The sequence below is a fragment of the Crotalus tigris genome, unplaced genomic scaffold, assembly GCF_016545835.1.
Source record: "Crotalus tigris isolate CLP2741 ecotype Arizona unplaced genomic scaffold, ASM1654583v1 scf7180000017752.986373038:1224578, whole genome shotgun sequence".
Taxonomy (NCBI): Eukaryota; Metazoa; Chordata; class Lepidosauria; order Squamata; family Viperidae; genus Crotalus; species Crotalus tigris.
Window position 1 is genome coordinate 996,545 of NW_024096614.1, and position 18,865 is coordinate 1,015,409.

Sequence of the window (18,865 nt, forward strand, 5' to 3'; positions counted from 1 at the left end):
ACTCTGCCATTATTGGTCTAGAGTCTGTGGTTCGTGCGCTGTTATATTGGGGCATGCGAGATAGTGCATCTGCCAGGAAGTTCTTTCTTCCTGGTAAATGTTTGAGCTTAAATTGGAATTGGTGAAAATGCTGGGACCAGCGGGCTTGTTTGGGATTGAGTTTCCTGGAAGTTTTCAGGGCTTCTAAATTTTTGTGATCAGTCCATACCTGGAAGGGGATTTTGTTGCCTTCCAGGAACTGTCGCCACGTGAGTAATGCCCAACGTATCCCATAAGCCTCCTTCTCCCATACGGGCCAGCGCTGTTCTGTTTCCGTGAGTTTCTTAGATGTATATGCACAGGGTTGCAATACTGCATCATCATTTTCTTGTAATAGCACAGCCCCCACTGCCACATCACTTGCATCTGCCTGTATTATGAAGGGTTTGTCCATGTCTGGGTGCCTTAGTACTGGTTCGGCAGAAAAAAGTCTCTTTAGTCTCTCAAACGCTGCTTGGCACTCCATTGTCCATGTTAGTGGCTGGCTAGGTTTTACTGAGGATGTTCCCTTCGTTTTTAGTAAGTTAGTGAGGGGCAAGGCTATCTGTGCAAATGAGGGGATGAATTGGCGGTAAAAATTTGCAAAGCCCAGGAAACTTTGTAGTTGCTTTCTTGTGCGGGGTGGTGCCCATTCTAATACTGCTCTGACCTTCTCTGGGTCCATTTCAATGCCCTGTGGGGATATGCGATAGCCTAGGTAGTCTATCCTTTCCTGGTGGAATTCGCATTTTGAGAGTTTGGCATATAGGTGAGCGGCTCGCAGCTTCTTTAAAACCGCTCTGACAAGTTTGACGTGTTCTTCTTTTGTTTCGGTAAAGATAAGAATGTCGTCCAAGTAAACAAGGACCCCCTTAAACAGGTGCTCCCTTAGAACGTCATTGATTAATTGCATAAAGACTGCAGGGCCCCCTTGTAATCCAAATGGCAAGACTTTGAATTGATAGCACCCCATGGGGCAGTTAAATGCAGTCTTCCATTCGTCCCCTTCCTTGATTCTTACTCGATAGTAAGCTTCCCTTAAGTCTAGTTTAGAAAAAATTTTCCCTTTCGATAGGTGTGACAGCATGTCTTTCATGAGGGGCAGCGGGTATAGGTTGCTTTCACTGATTGTATTCAGGGCCCTATAATCCACGCATAAACGTAAAGAGCCATCCTTCTTCTCTCTAAAAAGGACCGGGGCAGCCACTTTAGGCTTGGCTGGCTCAATGAAACCTCTCTCCAGGTTTTTTTTTATAAATCTTTCCATTTCCTCCTTCTCCTTTGGGCTCATGGAGTATAATCTGGGCTTCGGGAGTTTTGCCCCAGGCTTGAATTCAATGGTACAGTCTGTGGGTCGGTGGGGGGGAAGCTCATTCGCCCTCTCCTCACTGAAGACTTCAGCAAGGTCCCTATATTCCTCTGGTATTTCTGTTAATCTTTTTTCCTCTCCTATGGATGCTTTTTCTATTCTTGATTCTGGTAGCCTCCCTTGGGGTTTTAAGTCCATAGGGTCCCCCTTCGGGAATTTGATTTCTGTCGTCCTCCAATTTACCCAGGGGTTCCATTTTTTCAACCATTCCATCCCTAGAATCATTGGGCATTCCATACCTGGGGTCACCACAAACGTTAAGTCCTCTTCATGGTTGCCCAGGGAGAGATGTATTGGCAAAGTGGCTAGGGTAGCTGGCACCCCCCCTGCTATGGATCCATCTAGCTGGCCAAATGAGATTGGTTGTTCCAGTCTCCTGGATGGGATGCCCAGATTCCCCACTAGTGTTGGGCTAATGAGGCAGCGGGTACAGCCAGAGTCTATTAAGGCTTTCACCTTCACAGCTTCGGGCATGGGGGGGATTAATATAGTCACTGTTTTGAAGATGGGTGTGATGCATCCACTTACCAGGGGTTCGCCCTCCGAGCTGTCATCTGAGGCATCCACCGGCCCTGTGGTGTAGGCTGGAGTCCTTTCCCCTTGGTGAGCAGAGGTGGGGGTTTCTGCAATTTCCATCATTCTCATGGCCGTTTCTTTTGGCTTAGCTGAATACTTTCCGGGTTTGTTGATTGGGGATCTGTCTGGGTTGTGCTGGGGGGCCTTTGAGCGGCATTCTACAGCTCGATGCCCTTCTCTTCCGCACTTGAAACATCTCATTTGCTTCTTGGCTGTATCCGATGATTTCACCGGTTGGTGTGTCAGCTCAGGCGGGGGGCGGCTCCATTGTTTTCCTCGGCGGTGCCTCTTCAATATGTCGATCTCTGCTTCCTCTGCCAAGACGTACCATTCCTCAAGTCGATGTGGGTCCCCTCGGGGCAGGCAAGCATCATATAGATCATAGTTTAGTCCGTCTTTGAAATGGCCAAGGAGGATGTCTTCTGGCCAATTCAGTTTGCTGGCAATGGCCCGGAATTCTTGTGTATACTCAGCCACTGGGCGTTTGCCCTGCCTCATCGTTGTTATTCTTTCACGGGCTTTGCGATCAGCCAGGGGGTCTTCAAATCGTCTTCTCAAAGAGGACATGAAACGGTTGAAGTTACTGAGTTCTGGGGCATTGGAGTCATGCAAGTTCACTACCCAATCCGCAGCTGGTCCATCCAGGGCAGATTGCACGATCCGGATGCGGGCTTTGTCGCTGGGAATATCCTGCCCATATTCCTCCATGTAGCTGAGGACTTGGGTTAGGAAAAACCCCAAGCGTGTTGGCTCCCCTTTGAATTTCACTTCCAACGGTGGACGTCTTGGAATGGATCGGTGCCTCTGTTGTGGGTGGTAGTGCCTTCCGTCCAGATTGCCATCTGTGGTCCGGTAGGGGGTGGGAGCTCCTGGATCAGTAGATGTCCCTGGGGTTGCAGGTTCCACGTCCCCCTCGGTGTCTCTCCCTTTGCGGCTCCAGGAACTGGGGCAGCCGTAGGGTTCAGTATTCTCCTCTCCTAGGGAGCTGAGAGTTCTCTTCATCAGGTCAATAGCTTTCTCTAGGATCCAGTCTGAGTACGGTGCCCAGCTTCCTCCCTCTTCACTTGCGTGCAGGGATTTCTCCATCTCCTGCTTCCATTCTGGTTGCTTGGTCCCCCGTCTCAGGGTCACCTTTCTTGATTCCTTTCCCCACTCACTTTTCTTTCCAACGCCCATCGACCAGCGAGGCTTGTGGTCCTGTGTCTCCACCACTTCTTCCCTGAGGAATCTGGCCTCTCGGATCCCAACATCTGGCAAGGTTCCAACTGGGTCAGCGGCTCTCTTTCCAGGGAGTTTTCCCCCTCTCTTGCTCCATTGTCTGACATGGTAAATTTTTGCAAAATCCCCCGGCAAGGGTCTTCCTTCCAGGTGGATTAATTTTGCAAGTCCTGTCTAATGTAAGGACCCACCCCACTTTGCATCTTAAGAAGACAGAACTCTTGGAATAATTCTTCCAACAGGAATCCTTTATTAAGAGAAAATGGTTGCAGGCATGCTAGACAGGACTTGGGGTTCAAGCTCTCCCATTCAAGGTTTTAAGGGGTTCCCCAGTAGTCCCACCCAATCAACCCCCCTTCCAGTGATAGTTTCAAGTATCACAATTCCATCCCCTTTCTTCTTCCGTCTGGATGGAGACTTCAGATAACTACATGAAAGGCAATTACTCTTCTTTGATATGTTAACGCTTAGAGGCCACAATAAACATACATTCAGTCCTTTGAAGTGTGCTGAAGGAAGTGAGGGCCATAAAGCCCCTTTGCTCTCCCCCTTTTCTCCCTCTTATGGCAGAATCCAGAGAAGGCAGAATTGGGAGTTTCTATGTTTGATAATTAAAGATGAAATATAATTGGATTCTGACAGCAGCATCAGGAAGAAGAATATCAGATAAATCTGGATGGCTTGAATATACATTCTCTAACACTTGTAAACAGTCATGCTCTGATTCAACTTCTGTTGGCAATAGGGTGGCAGGGTTTAATCGATTGGACACCACCAATTTAACTTGAAGGTTTTCAATCATCATTGCCTGATACTTAAAAAGCCTTTGACTACTGATCGACAAATGTCCTTTATTGTCCAAAATAGAATGGACTGCATGAGGGGCGTGGACACTTATGGGACACGAGAAGGTCAATTTATTGCAATCCTGTAAAAGGACTGCTATAGCAGCAAGACCCTTCAAGCAATGTGGCCACCCTTGTGCCACCCCATCCAATTGCAGAGTGTCACCCCTCTGCCGGGGCACAAAATGCTGCAAATCTTCTCCCAGGGCAGTCTCGAAAAGGGTTGGTGAGTTTTTAAAACCCTGTGGCAATCTAGTCCAGGTATACTGTGCTTTTTGCCCTGTCCTTGGATTCTCCCACTCAAAAGCAAACAATGGTTGGCTAACCTTATGGATAGGGATCGTGAAAAAGGCATCCTTCAAATCCACAACTGAAAACCATTTCGCAGTCGGAGGAATCAAGCTCAACAATGTATAGGGTTTGGGCACTACAGGGTGGATCGTTACAGTCACTGAGTTTATGATTCTGAGATCTTGGACCGGCCTAAAAGAACCATCTGGCTTCTTTATGGGTAGAATAGGCATATTCCAAGGTGACTGAATTGATACCAAAATGCCTGCCTTCAAATACTTCTGAATACTCTCATATATAGCAGCTATAGCTTCACTGAAGCAGGATCTCTGCCTGATATGCACAAGCGTTGCTAAAGGTTTCACTTCCACAATCAGGGGGCGGGTGATGGGCTGCAAAATTGGGGGGGTTATCCTCAGCCCATAGCCCTGGTACGCCAAACTCCCTCCATTTCTCTTCCTGGGACCCCTCTCCTACGGACTTATTAACCATCAATTTCCACATGGTCTCAGGTTGATGCTTTATCTGAAGCTTTTGTTGCCCCCAACTTGTTAAGTAAATCCCTACCTAATGGGTATCGGACATTCGGGAATGTACAGGAACTCGTGTTGGATCTTTGAGCCTTCAAATATACAAGTCACAGGTTGTAGAACTTTATGTCCCAAAACCTGTCCTGACATTCCTTGAACTTGTATCTTATGGGGTCCTAATTTAGCAATTTGACTATTCACAACTGATCGCCCTGCTCCGGTATCCACCAAAAATGTTGTTTGTCAACCCCCTATGTTCAAAGTAACTAATGGCTCGGGGGGAAATTCCCTTTCTCTATCCCAGTCTCCTTTATACCCTTGAGTCCCTCTCTGTCCTCTTCCCCTAAAGGGGAAGTGAGTGGGGGATCCACCCTCAACACCTCCACGTCCTCAGCCTATTCTTCCTTTCCAACCTCTTCCTCTCATTGGCTGTCTAGGACAATGACCTTCCTCTCTGCAATTAGCACACTGATTAGGTCCCCGTATACTCCCTCCTTGCAACACCACAGCCAACAATTCTGTCTTCTTATGCATCCTAGCCTTTTTCTCCTTTTTCTCAACCTTATCCCTATTAACAAACACTTTCCTTGCTACTTCCAACAGTTCAGTGGTATTTTTCCCTAATGCTCCCTCCAACCTCTGCAACGTCTTTCTTATGTCATCATAACTCTACGCTATGAACCTCTCATTCAACATCCGTACATTATCCACACTCCTTGGATCTACCTGAGTATAGAGCTCATAAGCTTCAATCAATCTCTGCAAGAAACTCTCTGGACTTTCATCTGCTTCCTGCACCACAAAAGATGGCTTTGACATATTCATCGGAGGCTTTCCAGCCTTTTGGAGAGCTTCTACCACTAAATTTTGGTATTCCTTCAACAATTTCATCTTTGCCGGATCCTTCATGTCCCATGCCGGATCCTTCTCTGGTGCTCGTGTGTCCAACTCTGGCTGTAAATCCGGTACAGCAGGCAATCTATCTCTCAAACACTGTCTAATGGCAGCCTTCCACTTTTCCTTTTCCTTGGGAGTCAACAATGTATTTAACAATTGTTGTACATCCTGCCATATTGGATTATGGGTTTGCATAATAATCTGAAATAAATCTATCATTTCGGCAGGTTTAGAGGACAACGGACCATAATGTTGCTTCCAATTCAACAAATCTGTAGTGGTAAAAGGAACATACTGGAACATGGACTGAATCAGTACTGCTCCTTGCTGGTCTGACACTGCCTGATCCACTTGCCTCAAGGGAGCTATAAGATCCCGTCTGGCAGCCCAGCCCTTGCCGCGGCCAATTTTGTCACTACTCTAGTAGCCACTATTCCAGCTTCATTCTCCACTTCATCCTCTTCACTCATTTCCCCTCTAACATTCACAGGGAGATCTGCCTCCTCCACATCCCTTTCCTCCTTGGGGGCCGATGGCCTCCCCCTCTGTTTCTGCCGCACAAATGGCTGCATGTCCCCGGACACAGCAGAGGCAGCCGGCAGCGCATCTTCAGGCATAGCGGCTGCCACTGCCAGCACTTGGGGCATGGGAGAAAGGTGCAGTACATAGGGAGGGGGCCTAAGGATTAGTTCCTCTATTTCCACCTTTATCTCTTTCCTTGCATCTGATACCTTAGTGTCTGAAATCTTCACATCCTTGAATCTCTTAGACTTGTCCTGTAGCTTTTTTCCTTTAGGTCTAACCATGCACAAACGAACCATTTCAGCCTGACATTGCAATAACTCATCTGCCTTCTCTGCCACTGCTTCTCCCCACTGATCTATATATTGAAATTGGTTAGGATAGTTTTCCTCATTGGTTGCTATCAGGAAGGTGAGATCATCAATAATTTGATTCTTGAAAGTTCCCTCTGGTGGCCACCCAACATCCATGTGAGGCCATTGGTGCTCACATAGAAACTGCAATCTATCCCTTTTATCTTTGGGTAGGGCACCTTATACTGGGTATGATTAAAGTACTTATCAAATCCTTTTAACATGCATTCCAGCAGTGTGCTGGGAACACTGTTATGCCCCCCCCATCCTAACAACACTGCCACTGACCTAGAGTGCCAGATGTTCCAACTGTCACCAATAGGAAATACAATGGCTTAACCACCCACACAGCCTAACACAGACTTCTTTAGGAACAACATCCTGAGTCGAGGAGGGTGATCAAGCCTTCTCTTCTATCTTCAAGTGAGATAGGTACATTTCATTTTAACCATATACTCGCCTGCAGCACCTTAACACTCATCCTGGCCAGGAACTGGTTCAGACCTCCTTTCCTTTCCCCAAAGGTTCTTGGACTGGCTATCAGCACCGTCAGCTCTGCTGATGAGCCACAGCTGTCTCCCGGAGGAACACGCACCCATGGCACCAGGAGAATTGTTCAGAGGTGGTTTCCCAGCATGTCCAAAGGGTCAAGCCGCCCTCAGCGAAACATCACCTCACTCAAGTTTCCCGGCCAATGCACCAGAAACTGTTGTAGAAATGAGAGACTTGAGTCAGCTCTTTTGGGAAAGGAAATGGTTTATTGTGCAGGTTCAGAGAGCTAATCACAGCAAAGGGTCTGAACCCCAAAAGGGGCTTGGTTGAACATTCTTATACCCCTTAACACATATGCATTTCCTGATCATGAAGTATTCCATACATGGTTATATTCTATAGTTCCTTATTCTAACATAGGAAAACTACCAAGCAGTTGCAATATATCACGTGCATTGAGAAAAATAGGATAGGGAGCTGATCGAGCACTTCTAAATTTAAGCATCGTCTGGTAGACAGGAAACCTCCTTCATGCCTGCAGTTTCTGCTGGACACCAGTATTTTTCCAGTTTCCCTCTTTAAGAAGAGATCAACCCCGACAGCTCATTAGAAGGCCAGATCCTGAAGTTGAAACTCAAATATTTTGGCCACCTAATGAGAAGGAAGGACTCCCTGGAGAAGGGCCTAATGCTGGGAAAGATTGAGGGCAATAGAAGAATGGGATGACAGAGAATGAGGTGGCTGGGTGGAGTCACTGAAGCAGTAGGTGTGAACTTAAATGGACTCCAGAAGATGGTAGAGGACAGGAAGACCTGGAGGAACATTTTCCATGGGGTCACGATGGGTCAGACACAACTTCGCAATTAACAACAATAATTGTATCTCCAAGCTACAGTAATAGAGAGAAGAATAATATTGCTGTTCTTTCACCAATCTAAGGAAGATTCAGATCATTCATACATTTACCAGGAGGTGACACTGAAGGAGCCACCCGGAGTAAATGTTTTAGGAGTTGTATCTCAAAGACTGAATGGGCCTTTTCAGATTAGGTGAGAAATGGAACTTCTCTGGAGGACATATATGGGGTCCCCTTAACCAACTTGCTCAAACTGAAGAAGTACTTCAGGCATGTCAAGCTGCTGGCCCATGGGCCGGACACGTTATCCTGAAACCGCTCCTACACCATTGCTGGGAATGGGGAAAAAGTCGTGATACGTTGTGTGATGTCATGTGACGTCATGAGTTTGACATACCTGAAGTACTTGGAAAAGCAGTAAAATGTTTTGAACCATCAAGAAAAGAAGCCTATTTGCCAAGATGCAACTTCCATATGTCTTAGAATTACCGTGTTTCCCTGAAATTAAGTCCCGGTCTTGTATATTTTTTGCCTCCAAAAGAGGCACTAGGACTTAATTTCGGAAAATGTCTTACTTTAGGACCACCACAGCCAGGTTTCCAATGCCCCGACACCTGTCGTGCCATACTTGACTTCTTCTGAAGCTGCTTGCCACCACTTGCAGCTGGATGCCATGTGGCTCATTGCACTGTTGCCGCTCCTCCCAATAGGATGCTGCATGGTGCTTTGAGCCATTTCTACTCCTCCTGTTTCTGCAGCAGAAACGCCCAAAGTGTCATGTGGACTCCTGCTGTAGGCAAAATAGCCCGAACCCCGCAAGCAACAGAAGCAGCCTGAAGTGCATGAGCAACAGAAGTGTCCCAAATCACTGCGCCACTAGCGGAAGCATCTCAAGGTGCTGCACAAGCAGCAGAAGCATCCAGAAGCACTACGCAAGTAGCAGAAGTGGTCCGAAGTGCTATGCAAGCAGCAGAAGTGGCCCGAAGCACTGTGCAAGGAGCAGAAGCAATCCAAAGCATGTGAGCAACAGAAGCTGCCTGAAGCACTGTGCAAGCAGTGGAAACAGCCTGAAGTGCAGCTCAAGCAGCAGAAGCAGGCAGAAGCACTATGCAAGCTGTGGAAGTGGCCTGAAGTGCACAAGCAGTGGAAGTGGCCCTAAGTGCCATGCAGCATCCTGTCGGGAGGAGCAGCAATAGCACAATGCACCACATGGCGTCTGTCCACAAGTGGCAGTAAGTGGCTGAAGAAGTCAAGTACCAGTGCAACAGGTATTGGGGTGAGGGACCCCCGGTTATGGTGGTCCTACCAATAAGGTAAGCAGGTTCACCCTGCCCACTCCTGCCCTAGCTTGATTTTTAGGGTGCGCCTCACCCCAAAAGTAGGGCTTAGTTTTGGTGTAGGGCTTATATTACACCCACCCCTAAAAAGCAAGCAAGGGCTTATTATCGGGCTTGGTCTAACCTTCGGGGAAACATGGTAAGAATTTAAGAAAGACTGTAGGTGGCATATTAACTGTAAATAATCCATTTCATTTGACTATAACATTGCTCAACATAGATTCATTTCGCAGCATGTAAAGCGATATGGACATCTATCTACTTTGAAGGCTGGACCTAACCTTCTAGTATTTCTATCTGGATTCAAAACTGTGAAAGAAGGATTGATCAGCTTCGCAGAAGAATTTTCTGACCGACCATATGATCCTTTAGTGGCTCCTTTAGGGAAAGAAAGGGGTAAGTGCAAGTAGTAAGAAATTGTACATAAATAAGCATCACACTGTTATAATTTGTGGTAATATAATTCATAGCACGGGGGAAGGCTATGATTGATAGGCAAAAGAAAGATTGCTTACTTTGCTTTAGACCTAATTATTATACATCACCATAGCTTTCTATCTGGTTCGTTACATTCATGTGTTGATTTAGACATTACTTCTTTTTCATTAAATACTTCATAGATATTAAAGCAAGTAGGAAGTGAGCAAATCAGTGCAAGGCTATTCCAATGGCTTTGCATAGAAAAGCAAAATTTGCATAATTTTATGAATTCATCTTTAGTAGTGATCTGGCTTTTGGGCTGTGGACTGGTACTACTCCATGGCCTGTTGAGAACTGGGCCACACAAACAGCAGGCGAGCAAGTGAAGCTTTATTTGCACATAGGTGAGATCTAGGTTGTGCGCGAAACCATCCCTCCCCCTCGGTGCATGGAAAAATTGTCTTTCACAAAACTGGATTCTGGTGAAAGGAAGGAAGGAAGGAAGGAAGGAAGGAAGGAAGGAAGGAAGGAAGGAAGGAAGGAAGGAAGGAAGGAAGGAAGGAAGGAAGGAAGGAATAGAATACAGAGAAAGTGATAAATGATGATGATAGATAACCTCAATTTGGTTATCAATGATAGACACTCGCAGATACAGAACTTTTATTATACTCATTAGAAAACTACAATATTACATATTTTTTGACATAATCACCATTCAAATTGAGGCACGTCATAACATCTTACAAAGTTTGAAATTCCTTACTAATTGTCACTTGGTGCCACATCTGGACTATGGGGAAGGCTGATCAAAAACATCCCAACGGAACTGCTTCAAAAGTTCTTGGGTGCATCTAGCGGTGTGCGGACGAGCCTTGTCATGAACCAACACCACACCGGATGTCAGCAGGCCCTGACGCTTGTTATGGATGACTCCTCTGAGTTTTCATTGACGTCTGAAGTGATGGTCAACGCACGCTCCATGAACTTCACTAGATGTACTCTTTTGGCATCCCAGAATACTGTTGCCATAACCTTTCTGGCAATGTTTGCAGAGCTTTTTAGGGTTTCCTTGGCGAGTGAGTATGACACCACACCATTGATTGCTGTTTGCTTTTGTGGTTGACATACAACACCCAGGTCTCATTGCCAGTCACAATTCTGTTAAGAAGTTGTTCTCCTTCCTCGGCATAATGCGTGAGAAAGTCCAAAGCAGAACCCAGATTTGGTGTTGAGTGACTGCCACCTCTTCATTTCAAACCTTGGAAGACATTATGACAAGTGCCTAATTTGAATGGTGATCATGTCAAAAAATAATGTAATGTTGTAGTTTTCTAAATAAAAGTTCTGTATATGAGTGTCTGTCATTCATAATGAAATGGAGGTTTATTTCCAAATTGCCCTCGTAGTTATGCTATAGTGGCGAATATTTGTAGATATAGATATTCTAAAATTAATATGTTCATTTGCTACATTCTTATGCCACTATTCAATTTATATAGACTATCAACAATGTCATAACATTTTCTAACTGATATGTAATTAATTTAAGAAGAATCCAAATTTATAGTGAATTCTAAATTAAAGCAATTGGTTCCTTGGGGTTAGAAAGTGCTCCTTTTTCATCATATAACTTACTAATATCTTGATAAAACTACAGTTCTGTATCTTCCTGATTTATCTCTTTGAGTTCATGAACTTTTCTAAGAATATTTTCCCTCAAGTGGGAATCAACAAACTTAATATATCCTCAGTTTTTCTACTTTATGGCATGATTTCATAAAGACTATAACTGATTTCCTTGTGGTATTAATAAAGCCCAGAAAATAATCAGCCGTACATGGTCTAATGTCCAGAAGATTATTTTGAGTCTTTTTTTAAAATACAAGAATGCTGGACATTTATCAATTTCATAAGGACTATCAACAATTTCATGCGCTTCTTTAGACATTTTCTTAATTTGTTTATACCTACTAAAACTATTAATTTGCTTGTTATGTTATTTTTACTCTTGGACCTTGTACTTTGAAATATATTATTCTCCAGTTCCTTAATTTGAAGTTGTTTTTTAAATTAAAAAATTGGTTGCTTTTTTATACTACATAAATATGTCAAGTGAAGACTGTCATATGTTGGCTAAGCTTTTCTTATAACATTTTGTTCACTTATTTGATATTCTCACCAGAAATCCAGAGAGAGATTTCGCAAAAACTAGACCTAACTGATTTTTTTTAACATGAATGTTATCAGGAATCATTTATCGTTGTCTGCTGATGCCCACAGGAATTATTTTTTCCAGTGGCCACACCTGGAAACAGCAGAGACACTTTGGCATCACTTCTCTGCGGAAGCTGGGCCTGGGAAAGAAAAGCATTGAGCACCAAATAGAAGACGCTGCTCAGACATTGGTAGAGGCCTTTAGACAAACAAAAGGTATGCAATTTGGGGTTATCATAATGGCTCAACTCCCTGTCTGCAGAAATTTTTTTCATTCTGAGTATTTTGAATAAAAGCAATGCATTTGATTTGATTTTTCTATTTTTGAAACAATTAGTCCCCAGTTGTCTTCCTTCATCCACTTAGAAGTCTTGTTCCCTAAAAATTCATTATAAAATATCTTCATTCGCAGGACAGCCATTTGACCCTTCATTTCCTGTACTAAATGCAGTTTCTAATATCATATCTGCTTTGAGTTTTGGACATCCATTTGCTCCTGAGGATGAAAACTTCCAGAAGTTAATTCAAGCCCTTAATTTTGTTTTTAATTTTACTGGTAGCATTTTCCACTTGGTAAGTCATGTTTTCTATTAAATAGACAAAGCTTCCCAAACCAAGAGTTTGAACCTCCTATCTGGAGCAGCTACTTATATGCTCTGTATAGCCAGTAGAACATTTGTTAAAATGTTGAGACCCAAGTACTGTGTGATGGGGACAGACTTGAACACTGCGTGCTATCTAACAAAATGAAATTCAATGGTGTAAAAAGTAAGGTTCTACATTTAGGCAAGAAAAACCAAATGTACAGGTAACTGTGAGAGGGACCTCAGAGTCCTATTGGACAATCACTTAAATATGAGCCAGCAGTGTGCTGCAGCTGCCAAAAAAGCCAACTCAGTGCTGGGCTGCATTAACAGAGGGATAGAATCAAGATCACGTGAAGTATTAGTACCACTTTACAATGCCTTGGTGAGGCCACACTTGGAATACTGCATCCAGTTTTGGTCACCACGATGTAAAAAAGATGATGAGACTCTAGAAAGAGTACAGAGAAGAGCAACGAAGATGATTAGGGGACTGGAGACTAAAACACACAAGGAATGGCTGCTGGAATTGCGTATGTCTAGTTTAATGAAGAGAAGGACAAGGGGGGACATGATAGCAGTGTTCCAATCTCTCAGGGGCTGCCACAAAGAAGAGGGAGTCAAGCTATTCTCCAAAGCACCTGAAGACAGGACAAGAAGCAATGGATGGAAACTAATCAAGGAGAGGAGCAACTTAGAACTAAGGAGAAACTTCCTGACAGTTAGAACAATTAACCAATGGAACAACCTGCCTCCAGAAGCGGTGAATGCTCCAACACTGGAGGTTTTTAAGAAGAGACTGGACAGCCATTTGTCCGAAATGGTGTAAGGTTTCCTGCCTGAACAGGGGGTTAGACTCAATGACCTCTAAGGTCCCTTCCAACTTTATTATTATTATTATTATTATTATTATTATTATTATTATTATTATTATTATTGTTGTTGTTGTTGTTGTTGTTGTTGTTGTTGTTATTGTTATTCCTTCATCAGTTCCTGCCTACCTAGCAGTTTGAAAGCATGCAAATACAAGCAGATAAATAGGTACCATTTCAGTGGGAAGGTAACAGTGTACCATGCACCTCAGCATATAGTCATGCCAGCCACATGACTGTGAAAGCTTCTTTTGACAACATTGGCTGTCTTGGCTAGGATATAGAGATGAACACCATCCCCAGAGCTGAACATGACTAGACATGAGAAATCTAACCTAAGTTACTTTAACTCTGACTTGTATAGGTATCTTCTCCCTTTTTAATTGCAATACCGTATCTTTTATTTTTAAACACATAAATACAATAAATATCTCACATTGTAAGTTGAGAGTGAAGTGTTGAGAATATTCTGTAACTCTGGTAGGATATAAATAGATAACATTACCTCTTCTGTTTTTTATTAGATGTATCGTTTTTTCCCACAATTAATGAACTACCTCCCAGGCCCTCACCAGAAAGCTCTGGCTTCTAGGGACTTTATCCTTTCCTTTGCAAAGCAGGAAATAGAGAAACACAAGGAATTTCACGCTCTGCATGAGCCACAGGATTTCATTGATTACTATCTTCTTCAGATGGAGAAGGTATGGATTTATTGTACTTCAATATATGGGCAAGGATTTATTGTACTTCAATATATGGGCATTGAATTATTACATTCCTCACTATAAGTAAACAAGAGAAGCTACTAGTTTTGTTTTCCTTGGAGGTATTTTTTTTTCATTCAGCTCCCATTCTGAATTTAACCCAACCTAAATGTTGAAAGAAAAATCTCCATCAGGGTCCATTCCAAGCTGGGAATAAACAAAATGGAGACTGCTTTAGAAAGAAGGTTGTAGTTTATTGAAGAGCAGAACCACAAGACATGAGGCTCTACAGCAGCTGACCACATGCAGCTGGGAGTGGTGGGTTTTTATACCCTCTTGGGTTTTTGAGGTTGTTTCCTGTTACTGTGGCATGACCTTTGACCTGAGCTTCAGTGTGCCTTTCTGGTATGCAGATTTTAGGGGTCTTTGTTTTTCTAATCTCATCAGCTTCTAGCTTTATGTCTCTAACCTTTCTGAATAGGATTGCTGTCGTGGTTCCGACTAATGAAACACTTCAAAGAACTTCCAGGCATGATTATCCTAAAGCCTTTTATTTTTACAAAATGTTGGCACAGGCACAACGGAAGTTTTTTTGCCAGAATCTGAATTCCTCTTGCTGGCATCTAACTTTTCTTGCTAAACTCGTCCCTTATCTTGCAGTCATGTCACATCTTCCAATTCGCCCAGAGGGCAGAGATTCACTTGCGTTCCCTTTTTCTGGCTTCTGAATTAACTCTAAAAATACAAACAGTTCTGCATATTGTCAAAAGCAAGAATATACAATATTTGCAGCATTGACAATTGTCACATCTGCATTTCTAAAAGGTGGTTTCCTGAGTTCCTACTGGGGGCTATTAAGAAAATCTTTTTAATTCAGAGAAAGACCCAAAATGATTTTTTAAAGCAATTTTTATTAATTTGAACTGGGTCACTTCATTTACAATTGTATACTATCAGTCTTGAGTGTACCATTGGCCTGATCACCACATTCAACATATACACACTTCTTAATATTAGCCTCTATACCTAAACCATTAAGGCATGTTCTGTATGAATGGTTCAAGACTGGTTTATTTTTCACTCTCTTTCCTGATATTATAAGTATATAATAGCATTTGTGTTATAATTGTAAATTTCTGGTTGCAGTATTCATGTTGAATAAAAAGAACAACATTGAACCATTGTGGATGGAAAAGAAGTAGATGATATGGTACTTGATAGCAATGTGGTACTTGGTGTCAAGAGCATGTGAAGTATTACTGCTGCTTTCTACTACATTGCTGAGACCACATTTGGAATACTACATCCAGGTTTGGTCACCATGATGCAAAAACATGTTGAGACCCTAGAATAAGTGCAGAAAATAGCAACAAAGATGATTAGGGAACTGGAGGCTAAAACCTATTAAGAACAGTTGCAGGAACTGGGTATATTTAGTTTAATGAAGAGAAGGACTGGGGTGACATGCATTTTTTAATTATTTATTCACTAAATTGTAATTGGGTATTATAATGATAGACCTCTGGGTACATTGCCCATACTGAATATAAAGAGCAATGGTGAGAGGTTTATTCTCACGACTTGCAACACGGTTAAAAATAACCACACAAAAGTTGCATAGAATTTATTGTAATTTTCATTTTCCATTTTAAACTTCAGAGCAGGAATGACCCCGATTCAACCTACAGTGAAGAGAACCTGGTTCGGTGTATTTGGGATTTTTTTTTTGCTGGGACAGACACGACTATGGCTACTCTGATGTGGGCACTGCTCCTCTTGACCAATCATCCTGACATCCAAGGTGAGACAGACATGGATGGGTGGAACGAGAGTCACTCTCAGGTTTTAAAACACAGAGAAATTATTTGAAATACTGAATGATTGAACTGAATCTATTATTTGTAGATTCTTGACCCAATAACCAGAAGCATGAAGGTAGCAGGTTTAACGGAGAGACAAGAATGTACAAACAGTGTTTCTTCTTTGAATCCTCAATAAAATATTGAGTGAGGAACTAAAAACTGGAAACCAGTACAAATATGAAACATTTAACACGCTTTAAATGCAGAAATTTATCAAAGTGTTTAGATATGTTACTTGTTTTCATCTTAAATTGCATATAGAAGACCAAATTACAGTAGGATAATGAATATAGAAAAAAAACCAAGAGGACGGACATAAGGTGATGTACAATGTGGGGCTCCCTACCATGAATTAAAGGGATGTTAGCATTATGGGGGGAAATGATGAAACAGATTATCTGGACCCCTTTCAGTCAGGCTTCAGGTCTGATTATGGGACATCAAAAGGATTAGCTGTACTTGTAGATGAGCTCTGTGGGGAGCAGGATGGGTTTGGTACATCTGCCACATTACTCTTGCTTGTGCCTTGCTACCATGCGATGACAGTATGCCATGAATGTTGTGGAGGATGGTTGGGTGGGAGAATGCTTGGGGGAAAATGAAAGTAACTGCTTTATCTTCCCAAGGTGCTGCCTCAAGGTCAGCCGAATGGGAAAAGAAGGCAACTGCATGGTTGAGCTCTTTTCTTCAAGGCCAGTTCCATTTGGTGGTGATAGGGGGTGAGAGATCCAGCCCACAGCTATTCCTTTTCGGTGTGTCTCAGGGCTCCGTACTCTCCACTCCTTTTTAACATCTTTATGAAACATCTTCACCCAACACCATGGGATGAGGTATCATCAATTTTCCCATGATATACAATTTTGCATCTCCTTCCTTTGTGACCCAAGTGATGTGACAGTAACTGTGAGAGGGATCTAGGTGTGCTACTGGATCACTACTTAAGTATGAGGCAGCAGTGTGCTGCAGCTCACAAAACTATCAAGCAATCCTAGATTACATGAACAGAGGCAATAGCATCAAGACAAGAAGTGATTTGTCAGATCTGCCACCATATAAATCTCTAAACAGAAATGATCCTTGGCTCCATTTTCTGAGAAAGGTATAGTTTTATTAGATGTCAAGTACATTGCCATAATGTGTAGCCAGAACTGAGAATCTTTACCAAAATCCCTTAGTTCAACTTTTCCCTCCATTACCTGCCTCCCATGATTCCCCATGGCCAACCAGGTTCATGTGAGATGTTTTCAGAGTGATCAGTTCCAGCCCAGGTTGGTATGAAGCTGCCTTCTTTTCCCAGTCAGGTGACCTTGAGGCAGCATCTCGGGAAGATACAGTTGTTACTTTCATTTTCCCCCAAGCATTTCCTCTCCGAACCATCCTCCCTAGCATTCATGGCAGACTGTCATCGCATGGCAATCAGGCACAAGCAAGCATAAGGTGGCAGCTGACATGATAATCTTACCTTATATTGCCATGGTGAGAACACACTTAGAATACCACATCCAGTTTTGATCACCAAGATACAAAAAGATGTTGAAATCCTGGAATATTTGCAGAGAAGATCAAGAAAAATGATAAGGGGTCCAGATGCTAAATCATAGGACAAATGATTGAGGGAGCTTGATATGCCTAGCCTATTGAAGGGAAGTATTGAGGGGCGTGATAATTCTCTTACAGTACATGAGAGGCTGTTACAAAGAAAAGAGGATTGAGAAATTCTCCAGGGCAGGGGTCTAAAAACTTCGCCCTTTTGTGACTTGTGGATTTCAACTCCCAGAATTCATCAGCCAGGCATGCTGGCTGAGGAATTCTGGGAGTTGAATTCCACAAGTTATACAAGGGCCAAGTCTGAAGACCCCTGCTCTAGGGCATCAGAGGGACAAGACATAATATGTAGAAGCTTATCTAAGAGAGATCCAACCTTGAAGTAAGGAAAAATTGCCTGTCAGGAAGAACAATTAATCAGTGGAATGTCTTAACGGCTGGAAGTTGTGGATGCTCCATGATTAGAGGTTTTGAATGGGATTATATAAATCTCCTGCCTTGAGCAGGGGTTGGACTATAAGACCTCCAAAGTCCCTCTCAGACATATGATTCTATTAAATGATTACAATTAATGCCCTAAATGCTATTCCAGGTCCTAACGTTCTATTGAGGATTAAAATTTGGAAACAAATAAAGGAAGCACAATATTGAAAATGAACCTTCTATTTCTATCATTTTTTCTAGAGAAAGTCAAGAAGGAGATTGAAGATGTGTTTGGCTTCTCAGGGTCAATTTCCTATCAGGATCGGAAGAAGCTGCCTTACACCAATGCTGTGATTCATGAAATGCAGCGTGTAAAATATGTCTTGCTAATTGGGGTTCCCAGGCAAAGTACAAAAGATGTGAAGATGAGGGGTTACCACATTCCAAAGGTGAGAAACATGGTCAGGCTGCATTCCGGTAGTCCATTATGGAAGTAAAAACAGAATATGGACTTTGACACAAGCTCTCTGTTCAGGAACTGCCGAAGGAGTCATGCAAAATCGTATTGGGAAGAATAGCAAACTTTTGTGGGGAATGGATGATGTGTTTAAATTTAACAGCTGTCAGATTTTAAAGCTAGAACCCTGAACATTTTTCTATTTATTGTAAGAAGATGATAATATTAAGTTTGGAACTGAAGTCATGCGTCACCATCTTTCTTATTGGGGCAATTTGGACTGATAAGGACAGCTCTCCGTTTTAATGGAAGGGGGGGGGGGGATAAAGGAGGAGCCACTGCTCTCACAATCTGCTTTGGAAATGAACCAATAGGGGTGCATAAAGGCAAGCTAAAACCAAATGTTTCATCAATATTGTTTGAACTTTTTTGCCCATTTCCTTATGAAACTGTTCTATTTAATCCTATTATTGTTTTTTA

At 42.9% G+C, this 18,865-nt stretch overlaps 1 protein-coding gene across 2 annotated transcripts in view; it reads left to right on the plus strand.

The window, feature by feature from the left end:
* Positions 1–18,865, plus strand: part of LOC120306758 (cytochrome P450 2J2-like) — a 39,203-nt gene that overhangs the window by 16,792 nt on the left and 3,546 nt on the right. For both annotated transcript variants that reach the window (XM_039340546.1, XM_039340548.1), the window contains exons 3-8: positions 9,538–9,700; positions 12,005–12,154; positions 12,351–12,511; positions 13,919–14,095; positions 15,758–15,899; positions 18,190–18,377. In XM_039340546.1, coding sequence (XP_039196480.1) covers positions 9,538–9,700; positions 12,005–12,154; positions 12,351–12,511; positions 13,919–14,095; positions 15,758–15,899; positions 18,190–18,377 — 981 coding nt within the window. The remainder of the gene's footprint in view (positions 1–9,537; positions 9,701–12,004; positions 12,155–12,350; positions 12,512–13,918; positions 14,096–15,757; positions 15,900–18,189; positions 18,378–18,865) is intronic.